Here is a 25,454-nt window from a genome sequence, read left to right as displayed (position 1 = left end):
TACTCCCTCATACTAGAATCTTGCAACTCCCAGAATTATGCCTTAAGCTGCATCAATTGGTAAAAAGGCAATATGTTGCACATATCTAAAGACAAAAATATTTCCTTCAAAAAGTTACTTTGGAATACCATCAATAAGTGCACACACACAATACACAAGGATAAACATTAAAGGGAAAAAACAGTGTGTGCTCAAATGTTCACTGATTAGTCTTGCATTTTTTCCCTCAGAGCTCAACTCATGACAAGTCTTTTTAATAGAACAAAACAATTAGCATTCTGCCTTTTACTTGCATTGCTTCATGCACATAAAAAAAAAAACATCTCAGAAGGATATCTACATAGAATATTAAACTCTCCATTGTTTGACCTTCCCTTTTATACGTCTGAAAGGGACATTCCCTCCCTTTTCCATTGGCAATTTTTTTTTTGCCTCCTCCCCATTTATTGTGTTTCTACCTCAAAACAGTCTTTGTTTTACTGTCCTTATGCATCAGTTTCTATGATACAAGCACAGCTCTGGGCCTGTGTGTCAATTAGGCCACGTCTACATTACCCGCCGGATCAGCGCGTAGTAGTCGATCTAACGGGGATCGATTTATCGCGTCTTGTCTAGACGTGATAAATCGATCCCCGAATCGACACCCGTACTCCACCTCGGCAGGAGAGTAAGCGGAATTGATGGGGGAGCCGTGGTGGTTGACTTGCCGCCATGAGGACGGCCAGGTAAGTTGAACTAAGATACTTTGACTTCAGCTACGCGAATAGCGTAGTTGAAGTTGCGTACCTTAGATTGATACCCCCGTGCCCCCAGTGTAGATCAGCCCTTAGACCAGAGTTCAAGATTTTTCCATGAGACATTTTCCCACAGATCCTACTTAAAAATCATGCATGAAGTTACTTTGACAGCGTCATTTTAAAAAATTACTATGAACTAAGCATCTCAGCAAAGAAAGTAATCTTAAAGGTGTCTGACCATTCAGCTACATGGTTCACATGCTAAGAACATATAATTTGACATTTCCCTAGAGATACTAGTGTGGATCCATTGATATATACAAAACAGTATCAACAAATGGGAAAGATGGACTTGTAGTTAAAGCATAGGACTGGGAATTTATGGATATGGTCAAGTCAGTTCCATCGCAGGCCTCTGGCATGATCTGGGTAAGTCACTAAACCTCTTTATGCCTCTGTTTTCTCATTTGTAAAATGGAGATAATGCTTCTTCATTACACAGGCATGTTTTGAGAATTAGTTCATTAGCAAAATATTAGGACCTTAGATGGAAAGCGCTAGAGAAATTCAAAGCATTATTAAACTGTCCAACCATTACAACCATAGTATATTGTGGAACAACGCAAATTTTTAAGTACTTAACAGCATTACATCAAAATACATTTTATGGTGTCATTTCACAAGGTTAATACGGATTCGTTTAAAAAACAAAAACAAAAAACAAAAAACAACAAAAAAAAAAACCCCAAACCAAGACATACCTTGAGAGATATCTTCTACAGCTCTACGGATGCCTCTGTCAAATGCTCGTGCATCAGCAGGACTCTGAAATGTAAGGCCAAACTTCTTGTCATCAATCTTCCAGTGGTGAAAAGTTGGGGTAACTTTGTTGTAAATGAGGTCCTTCTTTAACGTACATTCCAAAACCACCTTCCAGAAATTAAGAGGAAAAAAAATTGTAATTCTCTGAAAATATCACAAATTTGTAAAGAAAGGGTATTCAGTATACATCTTTGGAATTTTACTTGAAAAATGACTTCTTAAATACAGTTAACAAGTCCTTGTTTAATTTCTTCCCAGTACAAGCAAGCAGTTTCAATTAAGGCCAGGTCTACATTAGAAACTTTTGCCAATATAGAAATGTCATTGAGGAATGAGATTTTTCTTTAGTGACATTTTTATACCAGCAAGAGCCCTGGTGTTGGCATTATTTTCCATCATGAAAATGCTTTTGCCAGTATAGCTTATTTTGCTTGCCAAACCAGTATAAGCTATACCAGCAAAAGAACTTTTTTTTTATTATTAAACAAAATCTTCCTATCACTCTGCCATTTTTCTGTTTAAAAAAGTTATCACACAGTAAGCTTCAGTTATATTACATTTGTTGCTAAAAAATGTCAATAGTGAACAACCTGTAACAAGGGGCCTTATTATCTCATGTTTTCGCAGCACTGTTTAAATTTAAAGCACTTCATGATAAGTTGTTACATACTATTTTTTTCCTTTAACCTTGTCATATAGTCTTTTCAGAATGCTAACTTCAGCATTTGTTTTGTACAACATAGTTACAAACACACATAATATAAAATCTCTTATAGTAAATGAAAAATAATTATTTTGAACACAGTATTTGATTAAAGAGAAGACTCGATCAATGTTTTCTGCATATCATTTTTACCCACTAATTATAAGTACCTCTTGAAAGCAAAATTCTGTTTCCTTATACCACTAAGGTTCCCTCACCACAAAAGCATATTTGCCACTGGATTGCACTATTTATATTTTTTTAAATATAGGTCATTTGCAATTTCTGAGGAAACCAACATAGAAAATAATTTGCAAAGATTACAGTTAAGAAAAAGAGGGTCATTCTGGGCCATCAACATGCTGTGTAAGAAATATTAGGTTCTTAAGCCAATCACTGGCATTTTTCTGATGACAAAGTCCTATATTTAGAACAGCTCTGAAGGAGATAACATTAGTTGTTAGATTACCTATATTAGCCTTCCTTCTCCTCCCAATCCAGGATTGTTCCCCAGATTTTTTTTTTTTAAATGCTTTGTCTAGTCCATTTTGAAGCATGTGATGTGATGGAACTTCCTTTGCTTCTCTTGGAAAACCATTACACAGTTAAGGTGAATTTAGGACTATTTATCTTCCTATTTGGCTTTTGTATTCTTTATTCATCCCACTTTTCAGACTTCAATTGTCTTCTATTGTCAATAATTACTCCTCTCTATGCAACATTAATTTTAATTTAGATCTTTTACTCTTTCCTTACATATGAATCTCTTCAGATTCATAATTATTTTTGTTGCTCATCTCAACTCCCTCCAAATGGTTGATACTGAGGTACTCTATTCTAGGTATAACTGCCTGCAAAGAGAGAAATTATGGCTTCTGGCTACCTGCCTTTACATGTGCATCAAAAAACCCCAAACCAGAGTGTGATATGGTAGCAAAAAAAACATTGTCTATTTTTAATTTGCAGTCCACTATCACCCTATGTCTCTTTTGGTACTAGTGCTTTGTAAGTTTCTTCCTCCAGCTCAATGTTTTCATTTTGGATTGTTCCTCTTCTTCCCCAACATTAATATTTCTTCTTCATTTTTAATAATATATCACCAGGTCCATTTGTATTTTTGTATCTTATGGTGTTCAAAATGCCTCCTTATCTGGAACCAAAATTATGTTATTTACACTCGAATCCACAACAAAAGATGTGAAGTACAGGAACACTGATTCCGGCAGTTACCTGACTGGACATCTGCTCCCAGCTGTGTTAATCTAAACACCAGGAGATAAAATTAAATGAAGGATGGGAGAAAAATCAGTGCTTTAATTTTGTTGCTAACATGTGAGGGAAGTCTATTTTGAGACAAACATCCTTTACAGTAGCATTAACCACCTTGTGCTGAAAACTAGCATTTCTGGATGGCAAGAATGCTTATACAAGATACATTAGCACTGAGTCAACCTCCAGGCTGGCTATAAATTATAATGCTATTCACAAATCCAGACTGTCACTTGATCAAAAGAAAGGGGTTTTGGTGGTCCCCCACCCCTTTTGTTAAACTGTTTTATGGAATATCTGTTTTCTATATTACTCAATATATTTCTCTATGTGAAATACATACAGATCCCTAACCCAGTTTAGACACTAGGATAAAGTTTAAGTTGCAAACCCATAGCCAAATATCCAAATTACTCCTGATACCCTATGTAAACCCAAACGCCGTTTTCCCCTCTGCAGCATAGAACAGAAGAATCTCTCACTTGCTCTTAATGTTCCCCCAAAGAAGCAGAATTTCAAGAATGCCTCCCTCATTTTCTTAAGCCCACAGATAACTCTCTCTGCTAAAGACAAGTCGTTGGGGATTTTCAGGAATTCCACCTCCATGAAGAGCTTAGAGATCTTTAGATGAACAGAGTTATACAAACTTGTTAGGAATTATGTTTATATGGACCCATGGAGAATCTGCTTTTTTCAGCACGTGTCCCTGAAGCACCAGCAGATTTCTGGTTCGAATGAAGCAACATTACTCCATTTCTATAGTGTCTGGTCTTGCCCATCCAGAGTTTGAGTTGTCTTTCAGCATTAAGTTATGCTAGTTTTGCCAACACTCTGCAATTTCCCTCATCCCTCTTGTTGGGTGGTATGAAGGCCAATGGCAATACATGCAGGTGGTACAGGTAGATAACCTTGATGTCTGGCAGATTTCGTGGCTGGAATAAATGAAGTAGATATAATCTGGTCCCACATCTAAAACAGTACTTAAGACTGTCACCCAAGATTTGAAATTTTCTTTAAAAGGCCCCAATTTAATATAATGGCATGATATAATTTTCCAAAATAGGTAGAATAAAAGATTTCATCCTGGAGAAGGGAATTGTAGAGAAAAGCTCTTTCAGTAATGGTTGGCATGCTATTTCTCTGCATTCAAGAGCCAAGCTTCCTTCTACTTCCTTACAAATATCTTGGATTCTTCCATTCTTAAAAAGTGCTTACTAACTGCTCATCTGTCTTAATGCAACAACCATCCTGGAGAGACGTACGATACTGTGCCACATCCAACAGGATATCTATTTAGGTCCCTGCATATTCTGTGGTTGAAGAATTTTCCCTGATCCACACAATGCTGCTAAATCATGCTGTAGAATCTAAAAATTTTCCTTAAAATAGCTATTACCCATGTTTCTGAAGATAACTCGGGAAACATGAACCAAGTTTATATCAATGCAATTTTGTCTTCCGAAGCCTGCAGATATCCTGAAACATAGTGCTGAGCTGTGAACTGGCCTGCTCATAGTAAATGATTAATTCAAACCTAAATAAGACAATCTAAATATCAATACTTATTTCTCTACTGTGCTTTCCCCACAATCCTGAATTGCCATTCTGATGCTTTCCAGGGGCACTCAGGGTTATGAGGCAGTTCACTATCACCCATCCATAGTGTAAGAACTGTGTCTGCAGTGGGTCAGCTCCCTGACTCCATCAAGAAGCCCCTGGGTCACACTTCCAGATGTCATGCAGCTAACAAAGGTTCCAGCTTCCCTACTGCCTACTCCTAACCCTGTGTTATGCATGTCAATTTAAAAAAACAAAAAACAAAAATCTGCGGTATACTAAAATATGAAGATGTGGGCATAGTCCAAAAACTGGGTTTAACAGGGTCTACTGTTCTTATTATTCATTTTGATACTGAATAAAAACCCTCCACTTGAATACTCAGTTGAAGTTGATGTAGAATTCTCAGTTTTATATACCATAATCCAAGGACCTCACTCACAGAAGTTAGGTCCCATTTGCCATATCAAACACATAATTTTGCATCTATTTGGTATAATGAATTTTTTTTAAAAGATTATTAATTTGAATTTTCTGTGCAACTTTTTTGTTTTAGAAGGATGATTTATTAACCTACCATCCCAAAAACTAAATATTTATACTTTCAGATAAGATATACATAATTGTTTCCATGATTCTGGCCAGAAAAATGTCATTTTACTACCATCAGCTATTGTTACCAGCCTCTAACTCTGCATCACATAATACTTATTATTTTTCCCTAGTGGAATATGTGTATATATATTCAAGAGACAACATGCAAGTGTACACGTGTAAGTGTGCTGTGAACAGAAATTATTGCTTGCTAAATTATCATGCATCCCAACTAGCTTAGATTTTCAACCTGAATTAACATTTCATTGGTTTGAATGCCATAATCTCATAACAGTTACAGCAGAGAACCTATAGACTTCATGAGAACGCTCAACGGACAAAACACTAAAAGGTTACCGAAATAAAGCTATTATACTTTATAAAATGTACAAACAGAATATTACTTCTGTGTAGTGCAAGTCAGAACCATTTTATATCAGGAGCATATACAGTCTCAAAGTAACAAGGTTTAGACCCTAGAAGCAGAATATTAGCAGAGATCAATAAATTCTTAAGTACAGTAACAAAGTGATGTGGTTTTCCTTTCTATCATTATAAAAAGCAACATTCATTTTGTGTGTCTTTGTTAACTGCCATTCTCAAAACTTTGCTTAAATTGGCAAAGGTGTTTAAAGCAATTTTTGACCTGGGTAAACAAGTCCACACTGAAATACAAGTTACAAATTCACACTTTCAAACAGTTAAAATTTATTTTACACAAGATTAACACAAGATACCTGTACCACTACACAGAAATTTTTTTCAGTAAGCATAAGATGACATTTTATTTGGTGTACACCTCCTTTTTGATAATATGCCTCAGAACTGGAAGCTTACTTATACAGAGATATACCTATCTCCTAGAACTGGAAGGGACCCTGAAATGTTATTGAGTCCAGCCCCCTGCCTTCACTAGCAGGACCAAGTACTGATTTAGCGCCATATCCCTAAGTGGCTCCCTCAGGGATTGAACTCACAACCCTGGATTTAGCCTCCCAATGGTCAAACCACTGGGCTATCCCTCCCCCCTGATTTTGCTTTGAACACCTTTGCCAATTTAAGCAAAGTTTTGAAAATGGTAATTAACAAAGACACAATTAGCTTATATCGGGAAGCTAATTAAGCAAGTTACACAATCTAATTGGCTTCCAGTTGTGCTTCTAACAAATTATATCATTATATGTAAGTAGATACTGTTCCATAATATATCACAAAGGGCTCAACCCTGCAAACACATATGCATGTAATTTTACTTGTATGGAGTAGACCCACTGAAATCAACAGGATAAATGAAGCCCTCTATTTTCAAAAATCACTAAAATGTGGGAAAGAAAGAAAGAAAAGCAGAGAGGTTTTACTTTTTTGGGAAACTGTGTAGGCACATGTAAGAGAATAAATGGTGACCCACTATGCTATTACAGCAATCGACCTACAATCATGGGGTATAATTATATGCAACAGAAAAATACTTAGGTTTGCAGGAGTGAGGTCACCTTGGTCAAATGTGGCTATAACCAATGCCAGGACACCTTCTGCTGTGTTGCACCAGTAACTTCCGCAATTGGCAGGGCATACTTCATAGGATCATGCAACTACAGTCTTGTTTAAAATGTGCATTAGACCTTGCTACAACCAGTTAATAATTTCTAAGGACTAGAGAGTCAGACACACTTATTCATGCTGAGCACCTTAGTTCTTGAGTAGACCAACTGATTTCAAGATGCTTCCAATTCATGGGGACTTCTTTGGGTGGGGTGTATAAAATGTATTGTCTATAATGCATTTTATACAACCCCATGTAAGAAAGGTTTATGGTTTGAAGACTGAAGCCACCTATGGGAGTCTCCCAGAGAGGATATGGGAAGGAGAAATCCTGTCCCTGTCTCTGTCCTTCTGTTTAGAGGACTACGGTCTTCTGCAGATTGAGATTATAAGGAGGAAGATGACAGGGCACTAAATCCTCTTCTTGGGGCACATGAAATGGGAGGACCCCTTTTGGAATCCATACTTTGTTTCAACCTCCTTCAACTCTGCAGAAAATGCAAAAAAGTTGCTCTAGAAGAAAGTCCAGATAGAAGGAAAGTGTTTCCATTTGCTTCTCACATAGATTGTGTTGGAGGAGGAGAGAGATGTTTTTGTGGAGGAGTGGAGGGAAACAGCAACTTCTGAAGCAAGCCTCCTTCTCTGGGCTCACGAGAAGGAGAGCTAAGGTTTGAAAATTTTCTAGATAGAACAGAAAAATTAAACCCTTGAGGGAAGGCACCCCCTCATGACTCCGCATTTTGGGCATAGCCTTCTCTTGTCCTGTGGAGACAAACATTCCTATGGTGCCACTCTGTTTTGCTTCCCCTTTGGAACAGCCTTCCAGACAGGGTTAAGAAAGGGCTGACTCCTTGCCTGCAGATTTTTATTTGTGAGAAAAGTCCCACTGGGGGGTAAGGTCACAAAGGAAGATTCTATTGTTCCACACAAGAAAAAAATATAGCCTAAGAGTTTAGGCAGACTGTGGAGGGGCTCAAAGCAAGGCACACAGACTGTGCCCAAAGTGGGAGATTTAAGCCATTTGGTCCCCTATCATAAGGTACTGACGCCTACTCTGGGTGCTCAGAGTAGCGCTCCCCCTACGGTCATTTTGGAAGTCAGAAATCTACTCTGTGTTTGGTGGTGAAGCTATGAACATCAGTTCAGGCATCTTAGAGCAAGACTTGCTCTGGTTCTTCATAGGCAAATTAGCCACAACCACTCAAGGGGCAGAAGGGCTTGCTGAAGGCAACATCTTGTCTGAGACAATGTATGCTTTATTTTGCAATGGGGAGGGGACTGAGACAAACCCCAGGGGGAAACCTGGAGAGGGGACCCAGTTCCTGACCACACAAGACACAAACCTCTGAGTCCATCCAGATCCTGAGGGGTGAAGACAAGTTACCACAGGCTTGTGACTTGCTCTTAAGAGTTTACCTGCCACGTGATAGTGAGCAGAGTATACTAGGGACTGAATTTATGGAGACAGAATAGGGGGCACCCTGGTTCCTGGGAAGGACTCCTCTAGAAGCACAGCTACCATTAGTTTAGAAATTCATTTTGTTGCTTTAGCTGATTTGGCTCTGCAGCTGGTGCACCTTATCTGCCTTCTGACAGCTGCAGAAGCAGAATAAAAATTGGCTGGGCCTTCAGGGGTTGGGCTACTTCCCTTCTTATCAGTCAGGCTAGATAAATATCCATGATTTCTATGTTTATGGTTCTAGTTCTTCACTTTCTTCCCATTTTATTCTCTTAAATTGGGATTTTTTTTTTTTTTTTTTTTTTTTTTTTTTTTTACACACACACACACACACACACACACACACACAGGTTTATTTAGTTTCTTAATTGGTACCAGATTTTTAGAATTTAGATAGTTTTTTTACCTTCACATTTAAAGAGCCCATGTGTTTCCGGAGCCGTCGGTACTGAGGTGGCCGCACTGGGGAACTCCTCCAGCTAACCAATGACTCACAGCCCTTTTTATGAGCCTTTACAGGGAGAGTCTGCTCTATCCCCTTTCAAGTTAAAGACTCCGGGGATGATCCAGGGTCAGCACCAGAGTCTCCTGGAGACGTAAGTACCTTCTCCATAAGGAGGAGTTTTAACTTCAGCTCCCAGTTCCTGAGAGATGGCTGTTTTGGCTGTGGAAGGTGAAGCACTTCTGTGAGGCTCTCCCAGGCACCAGACACAGTGTGAGTGTCTGGTCATTACAGGAATCGACTCCTTGCAGGAGAGCTGCCTCTGGAGCAGGGAGAGCCAGGAGTGCCCCTGGGCAGGGGGCCATCATCCTCTAGCAGTGGGGAATGCAGAAAAAGGTCTACTTTACTCTTCTTCTTTCCCCCCTTTTTTTTCTTCTTTAAACCAAAAAAAAAAAACCCGTAAGAGTCCACTAAACACCTGGGGGGAGGGGGGGGGGGGATGCTCTCAGACAGTGCAGGAAACTAAGGTTCTTTTTCTCTCTCTCTTTCTTCTTAATTTTTTCCTTTAATCCCAAAGGAGTATATAAAAAAAGGAAACACTTAAGGAAAACAAAAGAAACAAAAACTACTTATTTATGTTAATGGCTCAGATAAGGAAGGGATGACTGCTCGCTCTGTTGGAGGCCAAAGGCGGTTGAGTGCTAGATAGCTTAGAGGCAGACCAGAAGGGAGGGAGAGCACATGCGCGGGCTCAACGCAGGGCTACCCAGAGGATTCAGGGGGCCCAGGGCAAAGCAATTTTGGGGGCCCCTTCCATAAAAAAAAATTGCAATACTATAGACTACTATATTCTCGTAGGGGGGCCCTAGGACTGGGGCAAATTGCCCCACTTGCCCCCCCCTCTGGGCGGCCCTGGCTCAACGGGACACTGCTAGTAAAAACCTCCGATTAGAGGCGCAGGGGCGTACATCCAACTAGCGTGGAGCACCCATAGGGACACTACTCAAAGAAGACGAAACAGTTCTATGTATTTTAGCATGCAAACTTATGGTTTAGCTGCTTTTGAATTTAATTAGCATTCTGGCACAAGTATGCCTGTTAATATCTTTCCAACTTCTAGTCAGAAGAGACTGAAAAACAGGATGGAGTCTCCTAGACTGCAGGATTTATATACTTAGGTATAGTGCGCCTCCTTTATACAAATGCATCCCTGCATCTCTCAAATTAATCAAAAATTGTTTTTTCCCCAGAAAATGTGTAACCTATTCCATCTGTCACTTCTGATGGGTGAACCAAATTAAGCCAGCCTCCTCTTTTCGTTTTATACTGGGTTCCACTACAAGGAAGAACTGGAGAAATGTGCAAGCCATAACAGAAAAGCACCGTAATTAAACAAAAAGCCAAACTACTTATTACGCATTCTCATTTAACAAGTAAGATTTACAGAATTCTAAAACCTTGAAGCTTTATGCTAATATAGATTTAATTACATTAATATCGAGATAGCCTGTGCAAAGATAGACATGTGTCTAACAGAGAAGCAGTCCTGACTATGTTAAATGGAGCGTAATTGTTCCAAATAGACTGGCTGGAGCCAGATCTAGGAAGGTGATTATACAGGGAGTCCTCAGACTTATGATGCCAGACTTACAGGGGACACCACTTACCACGCATTTCAATTCACTGCCCGCATTTCAATTCACTGCCCGTTTCACCCTCACTTGATTTACATACAGTTCGCTTGAAATCACTTCCTGGTTGCATTATACTGGTATAGAGCTGGAAGGGGTCGCTTCTGATTGGCTTCGAGGCAGCAGGGTAGCTTGTTACCGGGTAGGGTTGCTGCTTGTTTTTGATTGGCTGAGCCTGGGGCTGGGAGCCAATCAGAAAGCTTGAACAGTGATTGGCTGAGGCTCAGCATGTGTTCTCAAAAAGAAGAACAGAAGTACTTGTGGCACCTTAGAGACTAACAAATTTATTAGAGCATAAGCTTTCGTGGACTACAGCCCACTTCTTCGGATGCATATAGAAGTGGGCTGTAGTCCACGAAAGCTTATGCCCTTAGTCTCTAAGGTGCCACAAGTACTCCTGTTCTTCTTTTTGCGGATACAGACTAACAGGGCTGTTACTCTGAAGCATGTGTTCTGTTCTCCCTGGTTTTCTGCGCCTGTGTTGCGGGCATTCGGAGCAGCATATATGAGTTTATAGGTTTATTTGAATGCTGTTTACAAAATACAGTGTTCAGTAAATACATTAATGTTGCAACATTAGTCATCTATAATTCATTCAGTACAAAAATCTGGGTTATTGTGGTGAAAAGCCTTGGTTCAGGAACCAATCCCCCCTCATACCATTGATTCCTATGGGAAAATTCTGAGGAATGAATTGTGTCATAAGTCCGAGGACTCCCTGTAATAAAGGAGGAAGTGTGTAATTATGTCAAGGGTATTTTGTGAGACAACTTTACATTCCAACAGAGATCTACACAAGCTGGGTAAAGTTGTCCAATAGCGAGCCTCCTTTTCCTCTCCTAAATTAAATCAATATCTTTGTTACCACCACTTTGACTTCCTTCTTAAACTACTATCATGGCGTTTGTCAATAACATGCAACATTTTAAACATTTTATTTAGAGAGACTGCACCAAGTTTCTTAAATTGACCCATCACATGTAATTCTGAAGGCTCTACATAGGATCCAGCTAAAGTTTGTTCATCACTAATCTTTAACTTCTAGAGTAACTAAAGAATCTTCAAAGTTAAGAATTCAGTGTCAAAATAATCAATAATTGCTTGCTAAATGCTCTCAATTTAGTGAGGTTATTTTAAGAGAAGCTTTTATGTATACAATTTAATTGGTTAATCCACACTCACATATAATTCTAATAACATTTATTTAGATTGTTAGGGTTTAACAAAAAAAAAAAAAAAAAAAATATCCAGGCTGTGCCTGGTAAAAATACTTGCAATTCAGACTGATCAGATATTTATGCTGTTAAGAAATGAGTTTCTTTTCAAATTAATAGCAAGACTTCCTACAGACAAGGCAAACACTCTTGAGCCTGCTTTAAATCAGAAGATAAAACATGAAAATATAAAGACAATTTTATGGGAGTAAAACAGAAAAAAATTGTAATTTAGGAAGACTATATACTCATGAAGGTAAAAAAAAAAAAACCCCACACATTTCTGAAAATTCTACTTTCCACAGACCAAGAATTCATATGGGTGGGATGGGAATGATATTGGAAAGGAAGCCATAGTTACTTGTGTCCCAATCCTGAAAAGACTTACACAAATGTTTAAAAACTTTAAGCACAAATAGTCCCACTGAATCTTATATGACTACTCATATGCTTAAGTCTTTGCAGAGTTATAGCCTTAATAACCAAAACATTACAGGACATACTATGCAAAGCTAAAATAGTCTTTCCCAGAAATCAGAGACAGACTAAATACATAATATTATTTATTTATTTATTTGCTGTATCCAAAGATTATTTAAAAACAAATCAAAATTTAATTAAGAGGCCCACTTTAAAATTAAAGACTAAATATCATATTTAAGAGATTCAGGTTTGAAGACCTCAACTGCAAGAACACAAAGTGAAACTTTCTTGGAGACACTAATATCATTCAGTGACCATATAAAGTAAATTTTGAACTGTATAAAACAATGCTTCTGGAAATTTAAAATTAATTTGCTTTGTGATAAAAACTGCCATCTTGTGTCCTATGCAGCCATTATCATAATTATAGTTACATGTAACTATTTCTCAAAATCAGAAGTTGATAAGGATATTCTAAGCTATATTTAAAAAAAGATTTTGTGAAGGATCCCACAATCCCATGTCACTTGTTCCACTTTGTGTCACAGGGGTCTCTACAGGCTCTATTGTGGAGGAAGATGGAGACTTTCTCCATTCCTTTGACTTTAACTGTTGTGGTATCCAACTTTCTTGCCTTAAGGACATAGTTCTGTTTCCTTCCAGAGCACTAGCAAACAACTTGATAGGGATAACACAAATCTCAACTTTGTTCAGATTTAAAAAACAAACAAACAAACAAAAAAAACCCACACACTTGTCCATTTGCAGAAAAGAGAAGAGAATGGGCCAAGACTTACATGCTTGAACACAGAATCTACAATAAGATCCTTCAAACTAGCAACTACACAAATGTTACCAGTGTAGGAAGGATGTTAATCTAACAGCTCTTAGCATCATCCATTTGTTCCTTGACTCTAAGGGTATGTCCACACTGCAAGTAAGCCTGTCCTTGAGCCCAGGCTGAAGCCTACCCCCCGCATCTACACTGTGATTACACTAACCCAGGACCCTGTAGGGTTGGAGAGTCCAAGCTCAACTTAAGCCACTACCCAGGGTCTGAGCCATGTTCCTTTGCAGTATTGAGGCAGCCCCGCCTGACTTGGATACTGGGAGTCAGCTGGAAGTATCCCACAATTCTATGGGGATACTTCCTTAGTCCTTTCTATCCCAACAATCTAAAATCCAACCTATTGAAAACAGAAGCCCCTACCACCACCACCGCCCCTTTGCAAAGAGCAGCAGCTCAAGTCAGCATTAACTCATTCTCTTCTGATCACTGATCTGCAAGAACACTATCAAAGAGCCTCATGGGTTTGCAAAGGAGAGTGAACTGATCAAGACTTTTGCTAAACGAGCTGCTTCCTGGTAATGTGTAGGGAGGGCAGTCAAGTTTCCCAGTCCCAGGGCTAGAGTGGTCACATTTCCAGGGGCACTAGGGACTCTGGGATATGATTATTTTGACTTGGGTCTGTGCATTGCAACATGGACACCAGAGCACTAGGTTCAAGCACGCATTAGAAAAAAGTTTTAACATAGGGTTAAAATACAACTGAGATGCTCAAGCCCAGAGTCACCTAACAAGGGTCAGCTGACTTAAGCCCCACTAACCCTGGGCTTACATTGCAGTGTAGACATGCCTTAAAAGGCTGTCTTACAGCTTGCTATAGTCCGTCTGATGAAATATCATTGTCTGAGGATCTCCCCACCTACCCTAGCTACTAGATGGATATGGGGTCATTTCTTTTATCCTAACAGTTATCCTAAATCACCTGAGGTATCAGATCTTTCCTGTTGAGTCACTACATTAGCTTTTGATTACAGCAGCTTTCCTTTGAAGTCAGAGACAATACAAATGTACAGCTTCCTTTTAGTCTCTTACCAAACATCTATCCCCATAATTAGCTACACAGCAACTCCTTTTCCAAGCTGTATTGGTATCTGTATTTTACAGGAGTTTCTCACATTGTTTGCTCAGACTGCACTGGAAACAAACTTCTTGCCTGCATTCTAGTTATCTTCCTCACTCTGCTGGTATTCATTTAAAGAGGCACCTTCCCTAGAACTTAAGTAACATCTAAGTACAGGTGTACGTCAGTGGTACAGAAAAAAAGTAGTATTAAAATTGGGGATGGGGCACACACACATACACACAAGTTGATTGTTTTGAACGTGTATGAGATTCCAGAAAACTAGATAATAGGTTTGCCCTCCAGGACCAGAGCGTGCTCATGCCAAATGCAAAACCTCACTATCTTCTCAGTGAACTAGATACCAAATAGATCACAGGAGGCAGGAACCAAAAAATTTGGTCCAAAACCCCCCAAACAACAACAACAAAAAAACAACTAATTTAATTTCCAATCCCCTCACCTCACATCAGCTTAGTAAGTCTGCCCATTTGCTACTTTTGCAATGGGCTTAACAAGTTCTAAAGGTAGTTTGATGTTTGAGTAAATAATACATTTGCACTTTATTTTCAGTTTGGATACAGGAGTAATTAGCCACTGAAACAGATTTCCAAGGGATGTGGTGAATTCTCTGTAATTTGGTGTACTGAACTCAGTATTAGATGGCTTTCTAAAACACATGCTTTGGTCCAACCACATGATGTTGGGTATGTTACAGGAAATGACCTGTGTTATGCAGGAAGTTCAATTATATGATCATAATGATACCATCTAGTCTAAAAATCTGTGATCATACAACATGAAACTCCAGAAAACAAAACAAAAACAACAACAACAAAATCCAAAGCAGTACTAGGTGAATATTTTCTTTTTATATCCTTCCCCCCTAAATTCCCAAACAGGAACTAAAAGACCTCTTTGTGCTCTAGAACCAGAATAATGAGAAAGAAGGTCAGAGAGGATGTGTCTTGGGATTCCATGAGGAATCGCCCCATCTTAGAAAGCATAGCTGCTGGTCATAGTACCAGCAAAGGAAGAGAAAAGTTTCAGACCTCCTATGCGAGGAACAAGTTTTGAGATGTCAGGACTTTGGAGGAGAAGCGGTCTCAAATGGTAGCCTCTCTGGCTCTTGAAACTGGGAGCAGGTGATAGAAAGGACTGTTCAAACAGAGACTATGAAGGCTATGGCTGCTTGCAAAGCAGGAGAAAAGGATTCAAAGATCATTTTAACAAGCTCTTCATTATCTGGTCTGCAAACAACTCTTCGGGGATGCTCCCTGCTCCAGTCACTTCAATGGAAATTTTTTGTGTTGAGAGAAGTACTGATTGAGATAAGGAAAAGAGTAGTCATTCCTGCAGTCTGAAGATAATTTAACTGACTTGTCCACATGAATATAGTATGGCTGGATTAACTTTGAAAATGGATTTTCCCTTCTGAGTGGATCATTGATTTCACAATCTTTATCAGAGAATCTAAGATTTGGAACAACTGCTCAGATCTTCCGACACATTCTTAAGAGCTTCTTTAGATGAGAGAGGCAATGGGTTGAAGGCTCTTTATTTGTTCCTAGTGAGTGAATAAGATTCACCAAGTTTGTCAACTTCAATACTGGTACCTTTTCCTTTATGCTGAACTAGTCCAAGGATGATGGAGAAAGTTTGCCCTCTTCCACTGATGACGTGGGTGATCTATCAGCTCTTCCGAAGTCAAAACTCACCAAGAAACTCCTTTTAATGGCTTTTCCCTTTCTGGTCACACATCACCCCCTTTTATCCAATCAAAAGAGCGTGTTGCAGAGAGTGACCTGGCTGACAGCCTAAGCATGTCAGAGGTTGCACTGTGCAGGGGGAAAAAGAGACAGTGCTACTATGATGGAATTTAGCACCTTATTAGAATCTTAGAGTTTATGGAGGTCTGGTGAGAGGCTGGTTAGGGCTAGAAAAAAGGTTTGTGAGAAAAATCTAAACAACATGGGATCACTAATACCCTCAGTTTCTGAGCCTGCCAAGTGCTGGACAATGGGAGGAGGAAGAGGGTCCAAGGCTTTCAACAGGGTTTGGGAACCAACCACCACTTGCCATGGAGATTGTGACAGCATCATAGGACCTCCTTTCTAACTGCTGAGATAAAGGCAGAAAATTCATCAGTACTGATGGAGGAGTAGGTACTCACATGTGAGAATTAGCAACACAGACCTAAAAAGCAATTCTATCTTTTATCCTAAAAGGAAACTGCACACTTCATACATGTAAGAGATGAAACTCTTGTGAAATGCAATGTTCACTAGCATACTGCGCTGTAACTCCCCTGTGTGGTTTTCAAGCAATGCAATGTTTTCTAGTATTTATTTTATCAGAGTCCAGACAGATTATTTTCAAGCAACAACTACAGAAACTGCCTTACTCTAGGTGGAAAATTTGACCCAGAATAAAATGTTTATAGTTCAAGATGGAATTCCTTCTGGACTTTTTTTTTTTTCCCCCCTTTTTTCTTTTTTTAAACAAACTTCAAGAATGTTGCATGCTTGTACTTTTCTGCTTTTCTGCACTTTGCTGACTTCACTGATTTTGCCAATGCACAAACAGAAAAGAGAGGTTAGTTTGAAGCTCTCTTAGAAAGACAAAGGGGAGAAAAACTAATTGTTTGCCAAAAAGTGTATTTTTGAACTTTTGAAAGGGCAACACTTAATTTTAGAGACACAGGAAGAAAATTTAAAGAGTCAAAAAATAAAATACGGTACTTGCTCTTATAGGCATATGAATATTTAGACAGTGTAAAATCACGCAACAAAGAGTGGAAACAACTATGGCTAAGAAGTTTAATTATTCTGTAGACCGGGGTCGCCTACGCGGTGCCCGCAGGGGCCATGGCGCCCGTCGGGGCATCCATGTGCGCCCGCCTACTGGCCGCTGGAAAAGCAGCTGATGAAATGCTGCCAAGAAGCGGCAACATCAAGAAGCACTACCGCCAAAATTCGGCGGCATTTCGGCGGTGATGCCACTTGATGACGCTGCTTCATAGTGGCATTTCGGTGGCGACGCCTTTTGACCATTGCAGCTTCACGGCGGCTGCTTGTCCGGCGGCCACGGTCCTTGGTGGGTAGTCGTCCGGTGCCTGCCCCACGGAAAAGGTGTAGACCAACAACATGTAGGTGTTACTTTTAGGTTCTATCAAGTTATACATATGTTGTATTCATAATGTAATTTGTTACCGTTTTATCCCTGAGTCGTTCTCCGTGGATAAGAAAATCAGCACAGCTGTTCTCTTCTTGATGAATGACTTTGAAGACCGTAACGCAGCTTAGTCCACCCCCTCCAAGTGGTAACCATCCACCACTTGAGTCATCCCGGGTCATCACCACAGCTCGCACTCTTGCATAACTATTACTGAAAGAGATGCAACATGAACAAATTAGTTTTTCCATAGACACAAAATGGCTGAGCACCCAATCTTATTTGAAATACCACGACCACATTAATAAAAATAAATGTCTGTTAAGTGCTTTCTGTTTTCCTAACAGTCAACCGAAAAGAGAGCAGACGCTATAACCTGGAAATCTGCCCAATATTAAACTAACTTTTAACATGCTTTTATTTTAAATCTAACTTAAAAAAATTGTTTTGTAAGCCTCTCCTTTTCCTTGGGCGCTTTTGATATAATTTCTTGTTGTGGTAAATATCTGGTGATCAGAGAAATCTTACCAACCAACATTAGCCTTCAGTAAAGATACAAATGGATTTAGAAACCATATATTTAATGGTCTAACTATATCTAGGAAGCATCGGCTTCTGACTGAAGACTAATTATGAAGTGAGTCAGGTTTCCAATATCAGTTGTACAGAAAAGTAAACAAATGAGAAGGGCTTGATCCTGCTCCCACTGAAATCATATTAGGAGCAGGCCCTAAGCTAAGAAACCTGTTTTTTCCCACCGTTTGCTTTACAACTATGTTTTCACCAGTTCCAAAAGTTATATTCTTTAAGCAATAAATAAATAAATAAATAAATACATAAATAAAATAAATAATAAAAGAAGCATATATACTACAGGGTCCTATGAATAAAGAAAATCTTAACTGACAATAGATATTTCTGCTGATTGAACTATGTAATTTTTACGAACACCTAAAATTACTTCTTGTACCGAAGTGGCATTTTTAAGAGAGTACTAGACTTATTTTAGGACCATTTGCTCCCAACATCATCTTTTCTGTTTGATACATGATGGAATTTACTTGCATTTTACATAGCTCTTTTGAAATACTGTAAAGCAGAGAAATCTAAAAATTGGTTTATTTAAAAAAAAGTGTGCTATATTATTTCTTCAAAAGTCTCTGCCAACTCGTTTTGTTTTTTTGTTTTTAAAAAATGGAAATGCTAGTTTGTGACTTCCAAACAGGAACTTGTGTGATCGTGCCCTCTGCACAATCATTTATGCACTTTAGAAAAAGCAATCCACTATTTTACAAGAAATGAGGACCATATGTTTGGCTTACACTGGGTTTCAGAAACCAAGTTTGCAAAGTTACGCCACCTGAGTGATGTTATATGAACTATAAGAATTGAACTAGAAATTTACAAAAAGATATCTATACAAGAGTACTATTTATAATCAAATGCATCTTTTTGGGATGTGGGAGAATGTTTTATTTCACAAATGGTTAAATTTTAACACATTAGGAATTTCTGATATTCCATGCTGATCTTTTCAAAACCTTTTAACACACCAGAAGTCATTGTTGGGCTTTCTTGGTTTAACTTGTAATTCAAATATATAAAATAAGCATTATGATGTAAACATCTAATGATCAAATACATAAAGTTGTGCAAATGCGGCTGTACAAACTGGAAAATGAAACAAAAGTACACAAGAACATTTTAGCCTATGGGTGACAAATGAAATATAAGTTGTTCACTGAACCTATGTCTTTCGTCGCTAAAAACTGTAGCTAAAGTAAACATTTGCTGTGGTCTGTGTAATGACACCAATGGGAGCCATTTTAGTACCATTATCAATTAGCAGCCTCTCCTTCACCAGGGACATCCCAAAACGCATGAAGGAAGCACTGCCATGCACTCACTCATTCTTATATTCCCAGAAGCAGCCAGATAACCAAGTATGAGTCTCAAACTTAATTTTTCACAGTGTAGTATTACTGCAAGTCTAATTGGTCTCAGATCTATATTAAGAGAATTTCAGTTGTAAAGACAAGATCTTAAAAAGTGTCTGCTTATACATTTAAAATCCATTTGCTTCAGACTTTTCTTGGTCACTGCTCCCTTGACAGCATATAAGCTGCTCCTTCTGAAGGAAATCAAGGATATTAGGGCTTCCCTGTGAATAAGGGAAAAAACAGTGTGCAATGCCACAATCTTGTCTGACAAAATATTACATTTCTGCTCTCTTCCACCAGGCCAACTTCAAATTTAATGTAAGGAAACTGAAGTTCACAAACCAGCAGAATACAGTACCTAGAGAGGTTTCAGAACTAAAGTTCAGTACTTCTCTTTGTATGTTAACAGAAGTATTGCCACTTCCACAGGCTTCTGTACTTTTACTATATCCCCAAATATAATTTACAGAAATATAGAACTTCCTTTTGTCCAAGAGCTCTCCAAGTTACAGTAACACCATCTTCACATTTAACCTTATGCTTAATTGTACCATCTAATCAAGTATATTGAATTATGACAACATTCAAACCGTAAACATTTTGATCAACTACTGTGAAATCCATTTATACAACTGATAAAGGCCAATTAGTGTAAGATTCCAAAATAAAAAGTCCCAACACAAATAAAGATGGTACAGTACATTAACAACCCCTTCATACTAAAATGATGAAAACTTCTCATCCAAACATCAAAGGATGAAAAACTAGGGCTATCAAATGATTAAAAAAAATTGTGATAAAAAAAAAAAATCGCACTGTTAAACAATAATTTAAATTCATTATAAATATTTTTGGATATTTTTCTACATTTTCAAATATATTTATTTCAATTACAACACAGACTACAAAGTGTAAAGTATTCACTTTATTTTTATTACAAATATTTGCACTGTAATAAAGATAAACAAAAGAAATAGTAATTTTTTTTCAGTTTACCTCATACAAGTACTGTAATGCAATCTCTTTATTGTGAAAGTGCATTATGTGGGGAAAGAGAGGGGACGGAAATTAGAGGTAGGACCCCGTAAATGGAAACAAACTTGTCTGTCTTAGCGATTGGCTGAACAAGAAGTAGGACTGAGTGGACTTGTAGGCACTAAAGTTTTACGTGTTTTATTTTTGAGTACAGTTAAGTAACAAAAACAAATCTATATTTTTAAGTTGCACTGCAACAACCAAAAGGTTAATTTTTCAGTATCTTTTGCGAATACAGCAGAGATCGCTCTAACTTTTATGCCATTGGAGCTATTAGTCCCTAAAATCTCTAACACTTCACATGTTGATGTGCCCTAGAACTCAATCTACACTTGGGAATTTTAGGAACAAATTCCTACTGGGTGCTACCACTGGCTTCTGTAGACAAGATTCCAAGATCTTTCAGAATTACCACCACTGAGTCAATTAAACCTGTGACATGACATTTTTAAACAACTGTCAAAGGTTTAATTGGCATAGTGGCAAACAGAACTGGCGTCGACAGCGAGCACTTCCAGGATCGATCCGGGATCGATTTATCGAGTCTAAGCCAGACGTGATAAATCGATCCCAGAACATCGATTGCCTGCCACCGGACCCTCCGGTAAGTGTAGACGTACCCTTTGAGCTCAGACATTCTTCTGGCTGACATTATAGCCACAAAAACCACCACTTTACAAGAGAGATAAAGCAGAGAACATATTGCTAGAGGTTCGAAAGGAGAACTCATGAGCCTTAAGAGGACCAGGTTAAGGTCCCAGGGGGCACCAGTTGCCACACCTAGGGGTACAGTCTGTCTAGCCCCTTAAGGAAGCATCCAAACATAGCAAATACCAACTGCCCCGCTGCATGTGGGTGGAAAGCGGAAATAGCTGCCAGGTGCACCTGGATTGATGAGACTGCCAGCTCATGCTGCTTTAAGTAGAGTAAGTAGTCCAGTGTAAAAGGGATTGAGGACTGCAGCGGAGGGGTGCCCTTCTGTGCAGACCAAATAGAGAACCTTTTCCACTTGACTACACAAGTGGCTTTCAACTGCCAAGGAGAACTTCCCCAATCAAATCAGAGCACTGGTGCTCTAGTGGGTTTAGCCATGGATTTTTCACGCGGTGAGGTGGCGAGACTGCAGGTTGGGTTGCTGAAGGTGGCCGTGGGTCCTATGTGATGAAATCTGGAATCAGGGGCAATGTCATGGGCATGTCCACCGAGAGGTTCAACAGCATGGAGAACCAATGTTGGCGGTGCCATGCTGGCACTATGCGAATCAGCAAAGCCTTGTCCTGCCGGACCTTGAGGAGGACCTTGTGGATAAGAGGGAATGGCAGGCATGCACGCACGCATACAGCAGGCGCCCCATCCATGAAAGGATAAAGGCATACGTGATTGAGCCGGGGCTATGATTCAGGAAAGAGCAGACCTGCTGGCACTTCCTATTGCTTCGTGTCGTGAGATCCTTACTTCAGGAAGATACTGCTGACGACGCCCGGTCAGAGAGGTTTGGAAAAAGGTACACCCACACAGACTGACTGTGAATCGAGCCACCACCGGAGGGACTCGAGAGCCCGAGGAGAAAGCATGAGCACCAGACTGTCCTGATGGTCCAGGTTTGGGCTGTAGGCTTGGACCAGCCACACCTGGAGGGGATGGAGGCTGCAGCCTTGAGTGTTGCGTAAGTGCACACTGCCATATGCTCGAGTAATTTTAGGCAGTTTCTAGCAATCGTGGTGGGGATCCAGTGGAGACCTTTTATGATGGTCTCCATGGCTAGAAAACGAGACTCTGACAGGAATGCCCTGGCCGGAGTCCAGGAGAGCCCCAATGAATTCTATTGTTTGAGTGGGACCCAGAGTCGACTTTGCCACATTGAGGATGAGACAGATTGAGGAACGTTGTCCGTACCAGGCTCACAAGTTCCTCCACCTGGGTTTGGGACCAGCCCTTGATGAGCTAGTCGTCTAGATATGGGAAGACTTGCACCCGACACTTTTGAAGGAAGGCCGCCACGACCGCCATGCACTTGGTGAACACCCAAGGCACCGCCGATAAGCCCAAGGAGAGGACCATGAATTGATAACGTGTGCCGCTGACCACAAACAGTAGAAATTGTCTGTGGGAAGGGATTATGGAGATGTGGAAGTATGTGGAAGCCCTTCAAGTCGAGGGTGCGTACCAGTACCTGGATTCAGAGAGGTAATGGAGGAGGCCAGGGAGACCATGAGGAACTTCAGTTTTTTCGTGAATTTGTTGAGGTTTCACGGGTCTAAAATGGGTCTGAGCCCGTGTTTGGCCTTGGGGATTAAGAAGTAGCAGGAGTAGAATCCCCTGCCCCTAAACTCCAGAGGAACCTCCTTTACACCCCCAGCTGTAGGAGCGTTTGCACCTCCTGCATTAGCAGTTGCTTGGAAGAAGTGTCCCTGAAGAGGTACAGGGAGGGTGAGTGGGAGGGCAGGAGGGAACAGAATTGGAGAGAATACTGCAGTTCTTCAGTGCTCAGGACCCAAATGATTTGAGGTTATTTGAGCCCAGGCATGGGACAGACAGTTCACAAGGGAGGGGAAAGATCCGGGTATTGAACTGGTGCTCCGTCTTGGGGCACACCTTCAAAAGTTTGGCTCTGAGTCCAAGGTCTGCTTAGCCGAGCCCTTCCCTTGGCCAGAGGAGGACTGAGATAAGCACCTCCTTCTGCCCCACTTCCTACTGTAGTCCTGTTTAGGAGGGGCAGGGTAGAATTGTTGGGCAGTCTGGGGCTCAAATGCCTTTCTTTGTGGGGCTGGTGTGTGCAGTCCCAAAGACTTGAGCGTCACCTGCGAGTCCTTAAGGTTATGCAGCCTTGAGTCTGTCTGTTCAGCAAAGAAGCTGGAGCAGTCGAAGTGCAGGTCCAGAATTGTGTTCTGGACCTCATGCAGGAGCCCTGAGGCCAAGAGCTGCATCTCATAGCTATGGCCGTGCCCATAGTGTGGGTGGCCGAGTCAGCTCAGTCCAGGGCGGCCTGAAGAGAGATCCTGGCAACCACCTTTCCCTCCTCCAGAACCGCTCCAAACTCCGAGCGGCAGTCAGCTGGGAGTAATTCCTGGAATTCGGCCAGAGAGCTCCAGGAATTATAAGCATAGCGGCTCAGGACCACTTGCTGATTCGCTATGTGAAGCTGGACCCCCTGGTGGAGTAGACTTTCCGACTGAAGAGGTCCAGCTTCTTAGTGTCTTTGGATTTGGGGGTAGGCCTCGGTTGCCCCGGCGCTCTTTGTGGTTTGCTGCCTCCACCACCAGGGTCCCCAGAGGTGCTCATACCCCTTAGAAGGCACAAAGTATTCACATTCTGCACCCTTGGCTATCAGTGGAACAGAGGTGGGTGTGTGCCACAGAGCCTTGGTGGTATTCTGTATGGTTCTGATGAGGGGCAGAGCCACCCTCGAGGGCCCTTCAGGGGCCAGTATATCCACCATGGGATCCGTATCCTCAGAGACCTACTCTGCATGCAAGTTCAGGTTCTGGGCCACCCTCCTGAGCAGGTCTTGATGGGCCCTGATGTCCATAGCGGGAAGAGTGGTGGAGGTGCCCGCTACCACTTCATCTAGGGAGTACGAGGATGATGTCCTCGGAGGCACGGTGTCCTCTTGCCCCTCCGGCCATTGGGGATCCCCTTGAGAGGTGCAGGAAATGACACTAGCACCCAGTGCCGCAGCTGCTTCAGTGCGGACGTCCTTATCAGCCTGGGCTTGTGCATCCCTACCCCAGGCAGGCTCCTGGGCTACAGACATGGCCGATGGAGGGATTAGTGCCTCCGACACGGACCTGGAACCCAGACCCTGGACTTGGCCAAAGGCCGATGGTGTCCAGAAGGGCCACTGTGTCGGTCCCTGCCACTGCGGTGGCCAGGACATTACAAGCACTGGCTGCCCTTCATCTTGCCTAGGGCAGTGACGAGAGCGGTGCCGGCTCTGCCTCGAAGCATAGGAGTCCGCCTCCGACGAGAAGTCTGAATCTGACCAGGGCGGTGCAGATCTTTTTTTCTTGTGAAGCACCAGCGACTGTGAGCAGTGCCTCGCACTACAATTGGTCCTCGGTGCCAGGGAATGGCAGTGTCATGGCCCTTTAGAGGAGTCCTTTCTCGGTGCTGAGTCCAGCGCGCTGCACACTGAAGCACCTGGCACTGGTTTGGAAGCTGCCTGGGGTGGTTGGGGTTGAAGAGCTGACTCCATTAGAAGACGCTTTAAGCAAAAGTCCCACTCCTTAGTTCTGGGCTTAAAATCCTTGCAGATTTTACACCTGTCAGACTGGTGTCCCTCTCCGAGACACTTTAGATAGGAATCGGGTGGGTCTCCCTTTGGTGTGGGCTTCAGGCAGGACCTGCATGGCTTGAAGTCCTGAGACCGAGGCATGCCCCAGTCCCCAGGACGGGAACAAAGCAGTGTGTCTGTGTGGGGTAACCCCCAACTAAAACTTAACTATAACTTTCAAACTATTTACAGAAAGAAAGGGAGAGTCCACTAGGGAATCTCTTGCTAATGCAAGAGAAAGCTGCTCCAACCATCACCACTGGTGGTAAGAAAGAACTAAAAAGGCGGTGGGTTGGCAGGGACCTATATACACGGCCATGAAGGCGCCACTCCAGGGGGCTCCACAGCTGACCTGATGGGTACCACTAGGAAAAAATCTTCCAACGATCGTGCATGCGGCGCGCACAAACCTACTTGGAATTGTCATGAGCAATCACTCGAAGAAGAATTTCAGTTAACATATACAGCTAGAACTCTCACCCTAGATAATAGACATTTTAAAAAATGTTTGGTTTTGGATATTATGTAAATAGTTATATTATAGTAATGCCCCAAATCGGGGTTGTTGTCCTAATGTAATGGATGCTGTACAAAAACATAGAAAAGATGCATCCCTGCCCTGAAGAGCTGTTACGTTTTTTCGGTTTAGCAGCTGATAATTTTCAAATAGTT

The 25,454-nt window shown here is 41.0% G+C and overlaps 1 protein-coding gene across 1 annotated transcript in view; it reads right to left on the bottom strand.

Annotated features, from left to right (window-relative positions):
• The window catches only part of SPRED1 (sprouty related EVH1 domain containing 1), a 109,047-nt gene that overhangs the window by 39,732 nt on the left and 43,861 nt on the right, over positions 1 to 25,454 (bottom strand). Inside the window, exons 2-3 of the mRNA XM_034768960.1 lie at positions 17,573 to 17,747; positions 1,499 to 1,667 (exon numbers count right to left, since the gene is read on the bottom strand). Of these exons, the coding sequence (XP_034624851.1) occupies positions 1,499 to 1,667; positions 17,573 to 17,747 (344 nt within the window). The remainder of the gene's footprint in view (positions 1 to 1,498; positions 1,668 to 17,572; positions 17,748 to 25,454) is intronic.

The sequence above is a fragment of the Trachemys scripta genome, chromosome 4, assembly GCF_013100865.1.
Source record: "Trachemys scripta elegans isolate TJP31775 chromosome 4, CAS_Tse_1.0, whole genome shotgun sequence".
In the NCBI taxonomy this organism is placed as follows: Eukaryota; Metazoa; Chordata; order Testudines; family Emydidae; genus Trachemys; species Trachemys scripta.
This window is presented reverse-complemented; position numbering and strand designations above follow the sequence as displayed.